The sequence below is a fragment of the Cynocephalus volans genome, chromosome 1 (assembly GCF_027409185.1).
Source record: "Cynocephalus volans isolate mCynVol1 chromosome 1, mCynVol1.pri, whole genome shotgun sequence".
Lineage (NCBI taxonomy): Eukaryota > Metazoa > Chordata > Mammalia > Dermoptera > Cynocephalidae > Cynocephalus > Cynocephalus volans.
In genome coordinates, this window is record NC_084460.1 from 103,486,405 (window position 1) to 103,502,411 (window position 16,007).

The 16,007-nt window shown below is 32.9% G+C and overlaps 1 protein-coding gene across 1 annotated transcript in view; it reads left to right on the plus strand.

Annotated features, from left to right (window-relative positions):
* The window catches only part of PIK3CA (phosphatidylinositol-4,5-bisphosphate 3-kinase catalytic subunit alpha), an 87,303-nt gene that overhangs the window by 64,648 nt on the left and 6,648 nt on the right, over positions 1 to 16,007 (plus strand). Inside the window, exons 7-17 of the mRNA XM_063093280.1 lie at positions 2,302 to 2,407; positions 2,912 to 3,064; positions 3,183 to 3,317; positions 7,792 to 7,916; positions 8,805 to 8,886; positions 9,332 to 9,496; positions 9,696 to 9,799; positions 11,186 to 11,357; positions 13,885 to 13,991; positions 14,395 to 14,516; positions 15,336 to 15,414. Coding sequence (XP_062949350.1) covers positions 2,302 to 2,407; positions 2,912 to 3,064; positions 3,183 to 3,317; positions 7,792 to 7,916; positions 8,805 to 8,886; positions 9,332 to 9,496; positions 9,696 to 9,799; positions 11,186 to 11,357; positions 13,885 to 13,991; positions 14,395 to 14,516; positions 15,336 to 15,414 — 1,350 coding nt within the window. The remainder of the gene's footprint in view (positions 1 to 2,301; positions 2,408 to 2,911; positions 3,065 to 3,182; positions 3,318 to 7,791; positions 7,917 to 8,804; positions 8,887 to 9,331; positions 9,497 to 9,695; positions 9,800 to 11,185; positions 11,358 to 13,884; positions 13,992 to 14,394; positions 14,517 to 15,335; positions 15,415 to 16,007) is intronic.

Sequence of the window (16,007 nt, forward strand, 5' to 3'; positions counted from 1 at the left end):
ACACTTCCCATTAATTTATGAGCAATTGTAAAGATTTAGAAGTAATATAAAGTCTTAGGTACATTTAAGTAGACGTATGTTTAATTTTTCGTAAATTACTGTGAACTTATTAAATTCCACAGCATTTCTTCCCCTTACATTTCTATAATAGTATTTATTGTTTCTTTTATCTTTGAAATTCTTGCCAAATTTTCTCATTTTAGATATGTCTTTCTTCTATTAATGGTCCATATATTTTTTAATTTTTTAAAATCTTTGTGTATACTTGAGCAAAGATACTAAAAGAAATGGAATTTATTTTACTGGTAAATTTTTTACCTTAGTTTGACTAATTAAAAATAGAATTTTTATAACTTCTTATTGTTGATTAAGACTTGTTTTATTTATAAAGAGTAGACCAGAATTAGGAAGAAGCCATTTGTTAAAGTTTTCAGATTTAATGATTAACACATGAGCTTTTACCATGGGCCGCATACTGTTGTAATACTTTTACTTAAGTATCTCATTTAATTTTATGAGACAGAAACAACCTTACGACGGTAGCTACTATTATTAGTCCCATTTCACAGAGAAGGCAAAAGACAGAATCAGAGTTACATGTTTAGTGAAATAGTGGAAATAAGATTCTACTTCAGGCACTCTGACTTCTGAGTTCATACACTTTAACTATTGCTATAATGGTTTTTTGTTTAGTTTTGTTTTGTTTCTAAAAGATGACTGGTTAAGGGGATCTTAACCCTTGACTTGGTGTTGTCAGCACCACGCTTTCCCAAGTGAGCTAACCGGCCATCCCTATATAGGGATCCGAACCCTTGGCCTTGGTGTTATCAACACCACACTCTCTCAAGTGAGCCACGGGCCGGCCCTGCTATAATGTTTTTTTAAAAAACAAAACTATGGCTCATTAAAAATATGTCCAAATATAGACAATTTCACCTGTAACATCTAGTAAACTGAGGGAATTTATCATAAAAATTTCAATTTTTTATCTTGCCACTTTTTTGTAGTAACTTTTTACTCTTTCCTTATCATGAATGTCAAATTTTATTACCTCTTGTGAAATAATTATTCTAAAATTCAAGTACTTTGCCCTTATGTATCCTTCATTTTATTTTCATACTGACTTATTTAGATTAGTGGGTTATTCTAAATAAAACTACATTATGTATAAAAGTAATTAAATATAATTGGAATCATAATAGGAAATCTCATTTTATCTTTAATTTCCCTTTTCTAGTTGACTTGTTATAAGCAAAATTGTTTTTTGTTTTTCTAGTGATGTATATAACACACATGCATAAAAGCATACAAATCATAATTGTATAGTTCAGTGAATTATAGCAAAGTGAATACTCATGCAATCATTACACCATTCAAGAAGTAGAACATTTACCAGCAGTCCAAAAGCCCCTCCTCATGCCTGTTCCCAATCCATTAACCTTCTCTCCACCCCAAAAGTAAACATGATCTTGACTTCTACCACTCTTGGTTAGTTTTGCTTGCTTGTTTTGAATTTCATATAAATGGACTCAAAGAGAAGGTATTCTTTTGTGCCTAGCTTCCTAGGGCTGGCTTGTTAGCTCAGTTGGTTAGAGCACAGCTTTACAGCACCAAAGTCATGGAATCAGATCCCCATACTGGCAAGCTGCCAAAAAAAAAGGTACAGATTGTGTCTAGCTTCCTTTACTCAATATTACGTTTGTAAGATTTTATCCACTTTGTAAGTAACTGTTGTTTATTTTCATTGCTATGTGATATTCTTCCATTATATGAATATACCACAATTTATCTATACTACTGTTGGACATTTGGGTTGTTTGCAATTTAGAAAGATTATATATAATTCTTCTATTAACATTCTGTGCACACATTTTTGTGGTTTTATTCCTAGAAGTAGAGTTGGGTCATAGGGTGTACATATGTTCACTTTTAGTAGATTATGCAAATTGATTGTAAGAAATTATAACTCCACTCATAGTGTATGAGATTTCCTATTATTTCATATACTTACCATCCCTTGGTATCATCAGTTTTTTATATTTTTAGCTATTCTCATATATAATGGTATCTCTCCATTAAAATGGAGATTTTAATTTGCATTTCTGTATGACAGATAATATTGACTACTTTTTCATGTTTATTGGCCATTTATATATGACTTTATGAAGTGCCTGTTCCAGTCAGTTTCTGTTCTTCATTTTGCTTATCATTTTCTTGATGATTTGTAGAAGTCCTGTATAAATTCTGGATAAAGCCTTTTTGTTGTTGTTAAATCCATTTTTTCTTTAAAATTTTACATAGGTGGAATGAATGGCTGAATTATGATATATACATTCCTGATCTTCCTCGTGCTGCTCGACTTTGCCTCTCCATTTGCTCTGTTAAAGGCCGAAAGGGTGCTAAAGAGGTAAAGTATTTCAAAAAGAACAATTATGTTTACCTCTAAAAACTTCAAATTATAGTGCTGATTGAATTTTTCTCACAAAATTTATAGTATTTTTTCTTCATTTAAAAAAATTAATAAATCAAAACTTTAAAAATTTTTTAATAAAGGTATGACAAAGGTATCATAGAAGAATATCTTGGGAGAGCTTCAGGAATTTATGATGAATGAGTATATCCTGAGTTCATACTTACATAATTTCTTAAACATGCAAAGTTACTACATAACAGTGACTACACGCAAATATCTGTCATGCTTGCTTCAGTTCATATTTCCTACTTATTATTAAAGAAAAAATGGGAAAAAGGAAAGAAAGTGCTTACACTTTGAAAAACCAATGTGGCTTTTGGTAGATATAATCCTTTTATAGAGTCAGTTGTTGAATTCTCCTTTCTGGGAAGGAAATTGTTTTGAAGTGCATTTTATAATTTAATCCATACAGTTGGATTTTTTTCTTTGTGTTTGTAGGAACACTGTCCATTGGCCTGGGGAAATATAAACTTGTTTGATTACACAGACACTCTAGTATCTGGAAAAATGGCTTTGAATCTTTGGCCGGTACCTCATGGATTAGAAGATTTACTGAACCCTATTGGTGTTACTGGGTCAAATCCAAATAAAGTAAGTTTTTTATTATCATAAATTAGGTTTGTTTTGTTTTGCTTTGGTTTTTTTTTTTTATGACAGTGAAGCACTATATATATATATATTTATATATATCTTTTTTTCCGTCTCTTAGGAAACTCCATGCTTAGAGTTAGAGTTTGACTGGTTCAGCAGTGTGGTAAAGTTTCCAGATATGTCGGTGATTGAAGAGCATGCCAACTGGTCTGTATCCCGAGAAGCAGGATTCAGTTATTCCCATGCAGGACTGGTAAGGCAAATCACTTAGTTGCTTAAGTATCTGTTATAATCTGTGGATTTGGGTACATACTCTTTGTAATACTCTTTGTATTGAAAAGTTTTCATGTATTTTAGTTACACTGGCATAGATACTGTGAGCTATAGGACAGTATTGCAATAGAATAAAATTCTCTATATGCTAATATTTTTATTGCAGCTCTGCTTCCTCTTGGTTTATTCAGAGCCCTAGCCTACCTTCATTCATTTAACAAATATTTATTGAATGGACTAAATAATAAAGTTGTAAACTAAAATGACCTCCATTGACATACAGTCTGATGGTGAAAATAAACATTAAACAGATAAAAGCAGAAATATAATATTATAAATCATGGTAAATGCCGTGAAGGAAAAAATAATAGTGTGCTAATAATAACTAACTGAGGGTGGGGAGGAAGGACTAATATATATTGGGTTCAGAAAATTATATCTCTGAAATAGTAACCTTGAAGTTGAGACTAAGTATTAAATATGTTGTTAGTTGAACTCGGAAGCAGAGGAAATAGCAGTCTTCACCACATTAGTCTAGGTCCCCCAGAAAAAAATTGTACTCATATATAAAATGGAGTTTATTTTGTTTTGGATTTTTTGGCGACTAGCCAGTATGGTGATCCGAACCCATGACCTTGGTATTACCAACACCATAATCTCCCAAGTGAGCTAATCGGCCAGCCCCTCAAGGAATTTAAATATTGATTTAATTGTCTAATCTTGGTGCCATAACTTTGGAACCACAATATAACTAGATTCCAGGACCATTAACTCTCCCTTATTTCTCAAGAGCAGAACTGTCAGTACTAAGAGAAGATATTTTTCTTCTTTGGTGTCTCTCCTCCAGTTTCCAAATTTATCACTTTTTCTTTGGGCTGGTTGTAGGTTGTTATAGATAGACCAGCCAATGACTATTGGGCCAAAAGGTCCTAAAATTTGCCTACCCCAATAACAGTAATAACAGCACCAAGAGGCAGCCTGAAATACTGCACTTAGGATGCACTTAGGAACTTTATTAGTTTACAGCTGTATTCTCAGGAAGGAATTTACCAATCCCTTTTTTTTTTTTTTTTTTGTCTTTCTTGTGACCGGCCGCACTGCGCTCAGCCAGTGAGCTCACCGGCCATCCTTATATAGGATCCGAACCCGCGGTGGGAGCGCTACTGCACTCCCAGCGCTGCACTCTCCCGAGTGCGCCACGGGTTCGGCCCCCAATCCCTTTTGTAAACTGAGTGATAGTATCTTTCCTGCATGTGTGATTTCAAAGATATGAGGGGTTTTTTGAGCAGTTCTAACTCTTTGTGAGGATTGATATTTTCTGACTTGTGTTCTTTCTTAGAATTTTCCTTTCTTTTGGGCTGGCCCGTGGCTCAATCAGGAGAGTGCGGTGCTGATAACACCAAGGCCACAGGTTCGGATCCTATATAGGGATGGCCGGTTGGCTCACTGGCTGAGCATGGTGCTGACAACACCAAGCCAAGGGTTGAGATCCCCTTACCGGTCATCTTTTTTAAAAAAAAAAAAAAAAAAGAATTTTCCTTTCTTTCAAAGAAAAAAAGTTGCTTATTTTTATAATAGAATAAAGCTATTTTATCTTTCAATTACCATTTGGGTATATTGGCAACTTTTATAAATCTAAGATACCTTATGGGATTTAAATTTTCCTGTATCTTAAAATATCTTACTATTTCATCACCCTAGGAATTATTTCATCATGATTTATTAATTATTTCCAACTATGCTAAAAAAAAAAAGACTAAAATAATGTGAATATGTAGAAGAAGGATAGAATAACCTAAAAGGATGATACAGTAGTGAAATAAATCATCACTATTACATCATCCTTGTATTTTGTTTGTTTGTTTCTTGGGGTTTTTTAGTCTTTTATTGGACATTGAAATTCAGAATTTTTCACTTTCCATTATGCCAAAGGGAAGAAAATTGACAGAGGAAGATATTTTGCAATTATTAGACAAATCACAATACAAATGCAAAAAGATAAATAATACCATTTTAGAGAAGTTTCTCAACCTTGTCATTATTGATATTTTGGGCCAAATAATTCTTTGTTATAGGGGCTATCCTGAATTACAGGATGTTTAGCAGCATCCCTGGCCTCTACCCTACTAGATGCCAGTAGTACAATCACACCAAGTTGTGACAATCAAATATGTCTCCAGATATTACCAAAGGCCCTTTGGAGGCAGAGGGGGCATTATCACCCCAGTTGAGAACCCTGCTCCAGACTCTAATGATGATGGTGAAATTTATCATATAAATGAAATATCAGATGACAACATCCTAATGAATTTTCTCAAACTCAAGATAACAATCAGTGAACAATACATTTCTAAGGACAAAAAGGAAATAAGGTATTCACATTCAGTTAGTCATTCAACAGGAATGACTTTGTCACACAATATTTTGTGAGAAGAACCTCAACAGCTCCATGTTTTACAGTATTCTTTCCATTTTTTATGATGTGTACCAAAATGTACTTGATACACTTTCTAAATGGACAAATGCTGAAGGCAGGTATGTATACAAAGGTGACTAGAAAGAAAAAGGTAATGTAGAAATTCTAAAAATCCATGGATTGATCATTCTGATTGGTCTCTATGAGTATAAAAATGGAAATATTTTGCAATTATGGAGCAAAGAAGATGGCCATTTTCTCTTTATGAGCCATTAGAGTTTTCAGAAGTATTGCATTTTGACAATGTAGTTTGCGGTTTAACAAAGATATATTTATCTTCAAAATCAGGAAAATGTGCATAAAAATTTGGTTTTACTGTGTTTAATTTCTTATTAAAACGTTTGTTAAAATTGTTTTTTTACCATCACTTTATTCTTCTGCAAATTATTTTATATTAAAAATATAAACAAAAAAAGTAATATAAAAGAAGCGTCCATTGGACCCAGATGATAAATTGTAGTGACTACTTTTCCTGGTAAATTGAGAGTTAAATATTTATTATTTCATGCCTCCACTATTACAATAGCCTCCTAATTGGTCTCTCTTCTTCTGCAGAGCAGCCAGAATAATCTTTATGAAAAATAAATCAAATCATGGTATTCATTCTTTAGCTTTCATTAAAAATAAAATCCAAATTTTTTTACCCTGACCTGCAAATTTTATATGCTCTGAACTCAACCTCTTCTCCCCTTTTCCTTGTCTACTGGGTGTTAGGCCAACTGGCTTTGTTGCTATTTCTCCTTCACACTAAACTTATTCTCCACTTAGAGTCCTGTACTAAGTATTTCCTCCATCTACAGTAATCTTTCCATGGTCTTAGTAAGTATAGTGCCTACTTAAAATCTGAATCACAAATTAAACACTGTGTTCTGAGAGTCCATTTTCAAATACCCAGTCTAAAGTAGCCACTTAGTCATTCTCTGAGAGTAAGTCACCCAGAGTACATATATCAACTATTCCAATATTTTTCTTATTTGTTTCTTATTTGTTAGTGCATGGTTTTTTACTACTGTATTTTGTCAGCAACACGCTCAGCCAGTGAGCAAACCGGCCATCCCTATATGGGATCCGAACCCGGAGCCTTGGTGTTATCAGCACCACGCTCTCCCGAGTGAGCCACGGGCCGGCCCACTACTGTATTTTGTAACACCAACAACAAGTACACAACAAGGCACATGGTACATATTTAATAAATATTTGTTGAACGAATATGTTCCTGCAATATTTCTTCATCCTGTTGAATAAATGAACAAAGTGTAAATGTACAAAAACCAAGTACTGTGGATGTCTGCTTTGGTTTTTAGCATTAGAAATATGTGTAACCCATTCTGAGGGGTGTGTTTTTGTTTTGCATGTATTCATAATTATTTACTATATAGTTTATATATTTACATTTAAAGAGAATAAATACATTACTTGGAATTATGTAAAAAGTTATGTTATTTTCTTTTTAGTTTCCTAATATTCAGTGCACAGTGTTTTAATGAGATTTCTTCCCTTATTTATTTTTACTTTTTAAATTTGAAAGAATTACGGCAATTATAAGGATGTGTTCAGGCAAGGAACATGAAAGAGTTTGCATTTTTATTTTATAATTTTACTGTTTTTTATCCCATTATACCAGAAACATTAACAGATTAGTTAATAGGATACTAGGAAGGAACCTTATCAGTAAGAGATGTAAGTTACTCACTACTGTCCTCTAGTATCCCAATCTGGTCTTCTCCCTAAATCTGCAGGTACTGTTCTAACTGTGGTTGGTGGTAATGTTAACCAAGTAAGTTATTGGATTTGTTCCACCAATACTGTGTCTTAAATTGATTCTTTCCTGTCCCTAAATATAAAGTCTTGCAATGAGAATAAATTATTTTACAGCAGTTAATAAACAATGCAAAGTTTATTGCAAATTAATTTGCTTCTGTCCTGGGGGGAAAATATGGCCAAGAAAACATATATAAGATATTACTTTATTTTACAGAGTAACAGACTAGCTAGAGACAATGAATTAAGAGAAAATGACAAAGAACAGCTCCGGGCAATTTGTACACGAGATCCTCTATCTGAAATCACTGAGCAAGAGAAAGATTTTCTGTGGAGTCACAGGTAAGTGTTTATTAAAATAGAGATTCTCTGTTTTTTTTTCTTTATTACAGAAGGAAGAACTGACTTTGGCTGATCTTGCCATATTTTTGCCATAACTATTACAGTAAATAAAGCACAATTTACATGATTTTTAAATTTATATACATTGTCTTAATTGAAACTATGGATATGGATCAATATTTCTAGAAAATCATGCTGCATTGCTACTTACTTTGCACATTTAAGGCTTTTTAAAATTCTGAGTCCCTAATATGACTCTAAGGATTTTTAAAAATAAAATTCAAGATTTTAAAAAAAAATTAAAGTTTTAAATCAATTTATTTGTAATTTACATGGTCTGAATATTACAATTTTCAGGAATTCCTTTCCATTTTTCTTTTTTTCTTACACCTCTGCAAAGTAATAGTGTAATGTCTTATTTTAACTTATGAAGAAATTATTTTGCTGCTTGGTAAGTGACTTTGGTATATTTAAATAAAGCAGTTGCAGTACATTTCTGCAGAAAGTCCATTAAAACATAAACTTTATTCATTGACCACCGTAAAAGTGGTGAGTCTGTGATTCATATTGTGTACGTAAGTGAATAACATGAGCTATATAAAGAGTGGTATAATGTATATTCATCATTTTTCTTAACTATCAACTAAATTTTAGTACTTATCCTCCATTTGGATTTTCTTCTTTGCCATTATAACTATGCCTAAGTATATATGTGCACATATATACAACTATAGTGTTAAACACTGATCCCTTTTGATTTTAAAAAAGGCTAGTAATGGTAAGAAGTTTGAAACTCCTTAAAGATTGCATAATTGAAGAGTTAGACATCTAAGCTTTTTGAATAACATGGAAGAATGTTTTTTATTTTGTTTTGTCTTTCCCACACAGACACTATTGTGTAACTATCCCCGAAATTCTACCCAAATTGCTTCTGTCCGTTAAATGGAATTCTAGAGATGAAGTAGCCCAGGTAAATGCATGTTTGAGATTACTGAATAACTGTTGCTCAGATTTGGTATGTCACTCAAATTGTTTTCTCTCAGAAAGTCTGCATAGGGCTGGCCGGTTAGCTCAGTTGGTTACAGCACGGTGTTACAACACCAAGGTCAAGGGTTCGGATCCTCGTACCGGCCAGCTGCCAAAAAAAGAAAAAAAAAAGTAAGTCTGCATAAATATGAAACGTGAAATAGACTATGTTTAAAATTAATTAATAATGGTAGTATCGTAGAGAAAATACTGTTGCCATCATTTTCACAGATAAAACTAATTAGAACTGAAAATTTTAGGCAAATTTTAAGGGGGTTTTTAATTTTATAAACTAATTTTAGAGTCAGAAGTTAAGACAATGTTTTAGAGGGTTTATTCACAACTATCTGTGCTTTTTAAATATGATTTATTATCTTTCTCATATGCAGATGTACTGCTTGGTAAAAGATTGGCCTCCAATCAAACCTGAACAGGCTATGGAGCTTCTGGATTGTAATTACCCAGATCCTCTGGTTCGAAGTTTTGCTGTTCGATGTTTGGAAAAATATTTAACAGATGACAAACTTTCTCAGTATCTAATTCAGCTAGTACAGGTAAAATAATGTAAAATAGAAAGTAATATTTTATTATAAATCCATGCACTTCCAAAACCTAACATATTAACCAGTTTTATGCTTTTTTAAAAAAAATCTTTTATTCCCAGTAGTATATACTTTCTTTATGAAAATTTTTCTTTAAATCCAGCCATGCAGAAACTGGCCCTAATTTGTTTTTTGTTTTTTTATCATGTAGGTCCTAAAATATGAACAATATTTGGATAACCTGCTTGTGAGGTTCTTACTCAAGAAAGCACTGACTAATCAAAGGATTGGACACTTTTTCTTTTGGCATTTAAAGTAAGTCAGACTCCTCATTAAATCCTTTAATGTATGTTACTTGCTTTTTTAATAGATGTATAAGTATGTATTAATAACATACTTTTGTTTTTGTTTGGCTAGAAGAGTTTCCCATGATTGTAGCATACTGTACCAGTGGATGAGCTCCTCCTCAACTTTTTCTTTTCAAAATTAAATAAGCAGTAAAATTCAAAACTGAATTTTATACATGAATGAGAGCTGAAATATTTTTTAAATATTTTGATTCTACTTTAAGCCAAGTAGAATTATTAGGTACAGATTAGTGTGGCTGTATGTTTCACTGTGTATGTGGATTAAAATATCCCAAAATAAAGGAAAAAATCTTACCTTGAAATTCAGAACAATAATAACAAAATCCCATGTTTCTTACTAGAAAGCAAAGCAAGCTAATTAAGAATAAAAAATAGGGCTGGCCAGTTAGCTCAGCTGGTTTGAGCACAGTGTTATAATACCATGGTCAAGGGTTCATATCCCCAAACTGGCCAGCTGCCAAAAAGGAAAATATATGTATATTTTGCAGAATGTGATATATCTAGTACTCAAAGTTAGAGGTTATAAACCATATAGTTTTTATAAATTTAGAATCAATTTGTGTCTAATATGATTTTTAAATGTTAAAATAAAAATTAGGGGCCGAGCCTGTGGCGCACTCGGTAGAGTGCGGCGCTGGGAGCGCCGCGACGCTCCCGCCGCGGGTTCGGATCCTATATAGGAATGACCGGTGCACTCACTGGCTGAGTACCTGTCACGAAAAACCAACAACAACAACAACAAAAAAAATAAAATAAAATAAAAATAAAAAATAAAATAAATAAATAAATAAAAAATAAAAATTAGAAGCTAGGTTTAAAATAACTTAAATTTAAAGACAGTATAGAAAAGTGTAGACATGTGTGCCAAAAGAATCCAAGAATCCAATAGTTCTCACCAAGCTGTTTGTTTCCTCCTATTCATTTTATTTTGGCGGGTCAGTGGGGATCAAACCTTGGACCTTGGTGTTATCAGCAGCACACACTAACCAGCTGAGCTAACTGGCCAGCCCTCATTTTATTATTTTTGTGCCCAATTTTCTTTTTCCATGTTTTTGTATCTTGTGCTGAAATTAGTGGATAAAAAGTCATTGAAATAAACCTAAAAACTAATTGTTTACTAAATTTACATGTCCAGGAACTACCTGAGATTCTCGATTGTTTTGCTTCTAAATGATGGGTTTGGAATCTTTTTATTGTTAGTGTGATTGTAACATTTATTGGATTTAGAAAATGGGTGGTCTTATTTTTTTAGAAAGATTATATATATCCTGATTTATGACCATATATATATATATATATATATATATATATAAATCTCACACTATTCTTTTAGATCTGAGATGCACAATAAAACAGTTAGTCAGAGGTTTGGCCTGCTTTTGGAGTCCTACTGTCGTGCATGTGGAATGTATTTGAAGCACCTGAATAGGCAAGTTGAGGCTATGGAAAAGCTCATTAACTTAACTGACATTCTCAAACAGGAGAAGAAGGATGAAACACAAAAGGTATGTAGTCTTTAGTTTGTTTTTGAAACTCTTTTCATTGAAGTTGGGGAGGGTTGTTTAGAAGCCCAGTATATGTACAGATCATTGTCCTTAGAATCAGCAGATTAGAATTTGGATCCAATTTCTACTGCCTCTTAGCTGTGTAATGTTAGACTCATTATTTAGGCTCTCAAGATTCATTTTTCTCATCTGTAAAATGGGGATAATACTTTCTTCACAGGGTTATATGAAAATTCAATTGCATGAGCTATGCAAAGCAGCTATCACAGTCCGTAGAACATGGGTGGTACCCAAATGTTAGTTCCCTCTACGTTTCCTTCCTTTCTCTTTTATGTAGCTCTAAGTATTTAGAATGGTTCTTTCCTTACTGTCATTTATTATATTTCTTAGTAATGATCCTGAAAATGAGTGGAAAGAAATTCTTTTTTACCTAAGTTTAAAATGGGCTTATAGTCACACAGAAAATATATCACACACTCTAGTCATCTGCAATCTAGGTCAGTGTAACTAAGGAATATGAAATATAGCGTAAAGGTTTTTCATGACCTTTTGCTACTGTCTATCCTTTATTCAATCCAATCCACCACATCCTACAGTAAAAACTGAGATCTTCCTAACCTCTAGTGAAATGGAAAAATTTTTTTTAAAAAGTTTATTGGTGAGTCCCCAAAGGACAGAGAATATAAATTAGCAGTACTGAATGAATTTTTCCAACACCTTCATTAATATTATTTGGAGCAAAAAAACTTTAAAAGAAAGTTATTGTATTAATATAAATGTCCTATAGTGTGTGACTGAGTTGCTTTTATTGAAGTTGTGGCATATAAGTTTAAATATAGGATATTAGAAAATAATTGTATTGTTTCTGATGCTGGAATTTATTGGCAAGAGGGAACTAGACTGCCTTGAAAGAACAAAACTTACATTTATATTGTAACTGAGCTAAGAAAAAAGAAACATATTAGATACATTTGTAAATATAGATGCTCCTTACCATGTAAATATAAGATGTACTTACCATGGGGTTGCATCCAGTAAACCCATTGAGTTGAAATATAAGTTGAAAATATAGTTAAGTCAAAAATGGCCATTTTGTAGACATGATGGGGTATGAAAATACAAAACACAATATCCGGAAAATGCTGGTAACACAGTACACTGTGGATTATCAGTTGTTTATCCTTGTGACTGCGTGATTGACTGGGAGCTGCAGGTCAGTGCCACTGCCCAGCATTGCTAGAGAGAATCGTACAGTTTATTTCTAGCCCAGGAAAAGATCAAAATTCAAAATTGTAAGTATGGTTTCTATTGAATGCATATCGCTTTCGCACCATCACAAAGTTGAGAATGAAAAATCATAAGTAGGTCCATTGTTAAGTTAGGGACCATCTGTATAGGCTGGAGTTTTCATATCACAAATTGGCTGTGATACAGTGGATTAATTAGGAACATGATATTCATTACTCAGATCATTATTGCCTTAAGATTGTTATAGGGAACTAAAATTGCAGTCATAGAAACAAAAGGAGTTACTTTGAGTGGTTTTGTGTTATAACAATGAATGAGAGAGTATATGAAGCACTGTGATAACATTAGGGTTGACAGTAATAGAAAAAGAAATGCCTTTACATGAGCAAGAGCTACTAATCAGTGATAACTAGAGCTATTCAATTACATAGTAAGAAGGAAAAAAAATTATTCCTAAAATTCCAGCATGAAAATTAATTCATTATCAATTCTTAGCTCCTAACCTCTTTTTTCCCCCCACTCACATTTTATATTTTCAATAGATGGAAATTTCCTAAAATAAAATGCCAGACGTTGCATGTTAGCTTAGCAGTCTAGGCTCTGGTTTGAATCGATCAAAAAGGGATATTTCTTTGTAACTATGTACTAGAAACTGAGTATACTGTGAGACTCATGTAACAAATGTTTTTACAAGGTTTTTTCCCTACAATTTCTTTTGGCCTCCCTAGACTTTTCTTATCCAGTAGAGAGAGAGTGAATGTGTTTTCTGAGAAGCCTAAAAGTAAGGTTATTTAGCTAAGATAACATGGTCTCTAGTTTTTCCTGTAGAAAAAGGATCAGCAAATTTTTTCTTAAAGGGCCAGGTAGTAAATGTTTTAGACTTTGCAGGCTTTGTGGTCTCTGTCTTAACTACTCAACTCGGCTGTTGTGAAAGCAGCCAATATGTAATGAATGTGCTTGGCTATATTTTAATACAATTTGATTTACAAAAATTGACAGCCAACCTTCAGACCATAGTTGACCAACCTGCTCTAGAGCCAAAACATTGCCTCTGTCAGCAGAGTTCATCTTCTCACAGGAAAGTGCATAGTGCAACCACTCTTGCCTCTCTCTCTGAGTTATACTGCTCTGTGTTATAGCAACACTTCTAATTAGAATGTAGCCAATCCAGGATATGGATTCAAAGACTACACAATACTGAGGTTTCAGTTGTGCAAAAGAGATTAGCAGTTACCTTTTATGAAATCAGTTTCTAATTGTGATTATGTTTTTTTATCAGGTACAGATGAAGTTTTTAGTTGAGCAAATGAGGCGACCAGATTTCATGGATGCTCTACAGGGCTTTCTATCTCCTCTAAACCCTGCTCATCAACTAGGAAACCTCAGGTAAGGTACTTTCTTGGGAGTTTTATTGATATATTTAAATAAGTACCTTTTTCTGGATAAAATCTTGAGAAAAGTTAAAATGTTCATTATAATCAAAATGTCCAATTAGATTTGCTTCCCTCTCTCATTCTCCTCTCCTACCCTACAAAATAGGAGTAGTAAAATTGTCTTAAGCTGAGAAACACATTTATTCAGAATGAGTTTTTACTACCTTAATAATAGATTTTAAAACCTTGTATGGCCGGAATTTCTGATATCATTGGATAAGAAATGAAATGTAATATCTATAAAACTAACGTATGTTCCAATTTATTGAAAATGTGCTGTGTATTTTCAAATTAATTTGAGATTAAAAAGAACAAAGCTAAGGTGCCTAGCTTACTAGTTTTTAACTATTTTATAGGCTTGAAGAGTGTCGAATTATGTCCTCTGCAAAAAGGCCACTGTGGTTGAATTGGGAGAATCCAGACATCATGTCAGAGTTGCTGTTTCAGAACAATGAGATCATCTTTAAAAATGGGGATGGTAAGGGAGAGTATTAATGAGCTTATGATGTATGAATTTAGCTATCTTTTTATACACAGGATATTTATGAACCATGAAAACTATTGAAAGCCATTTAAGGAATACACATATAATACAATATGTAATATTAAACAGATGTCTTTGCAGTATGCATGTGTAATCATTGAAAAGAAAAGTACAAGGTTTAGAATCAGAAGTCCTGAAATCAGTTTTTAACTGTCATTTGTATAGCTGTGTGAGCATCTATTCATTCCATAAATATTCTATGTGCTAGGTCCTAGGGTTGTAGCAATAAACAAAACGGAATCCCTGCCCTCTTGGAGCTTAGTCCATAAGAGGGAAAAGAGGAACATTAAACAAATAATTACAAAAATAAAATTACAACCATGATACAAAGAAAAAGTATAGTCTGCTAAGAAGGTCCTAATTTATTTGGAGAACAGGCTGTGGGAAAGAGGGGGATGATCATTGAAGGGTTTCCATTAGGAAAGACATTTTAGCTGTGACTCCTGTTAATCCCAGTATTTTAATATAAACACATGTTCAAATTTAAGAATTCAGAAAAATAAATATTTTAAATATTTTAAATTAAAATGTTTCTGGAATACATGATCGCTTATCCTACATTCTTATACAGATAAGTTTATGCATATACTTTAGAATTGTGTTAAAGAATCAGAATACTGCTCTTTTTTTTTTTTCTTTATCTTGAAGAGATATGGCTCTGTTTGTTTTCCATTTGAAAAAATGTGATGGCATGACTTATGGCATAAATTTTGCATTTGTGGCATTAAGTGGTAATACATATTTGAATTTCAGATTTACGGCAAGATATGCTAACACTTCAGATTATTCGCATTATGGAAAATATCTGGCAAAATCAGGGTCTTGATCTTCGGTATGTAACTAATAAGGCAACCTATATGTTAAAACTTATTCTGAAAAAGTAAACTATTAATAAATATTAATCATAGCATATAGAGGCATATATCTACAAAGAAACACGTGCAGTAGTGATTAACAATAGTTGAATATGCTATGATACTTTTATTTGTCCTCTTCTTACTTGGCTTAGAATAGCTGAGGAGATTCAGCTAGGTGAAAAGAGCTCTCTCTCTAATAAGCTAGTAAAGACTCTGGAACTGTTTCTGGGGTATTACCATTAGAAACAGTACATAGGAGACACTCAAGGCCCCTGTTTTCATTCAGAAGTTGAGTTTAAAAGAAAGTTTCACAACAGAAAGTTTCTAATATAAAATCCTCTCATTTTGAGTCAGTTTTGCAGCAAAATTTATGAAATCAACTAATCTTAAAGTTGTTTTTTTTTTTTAACCCAGTCTGTTAGTTTCTGCCCAGTTTTCCACAATTACCAGCATTATCTCTAAGTTTTTCATTGTGCTTCATCTTCTACTAGTCATTGTTGTTTCTAACCATTTTTCCTTCTCTGGCTCGTTTCTTTGCAAATTTATAGTCATTTAGGTAAAAGCCACC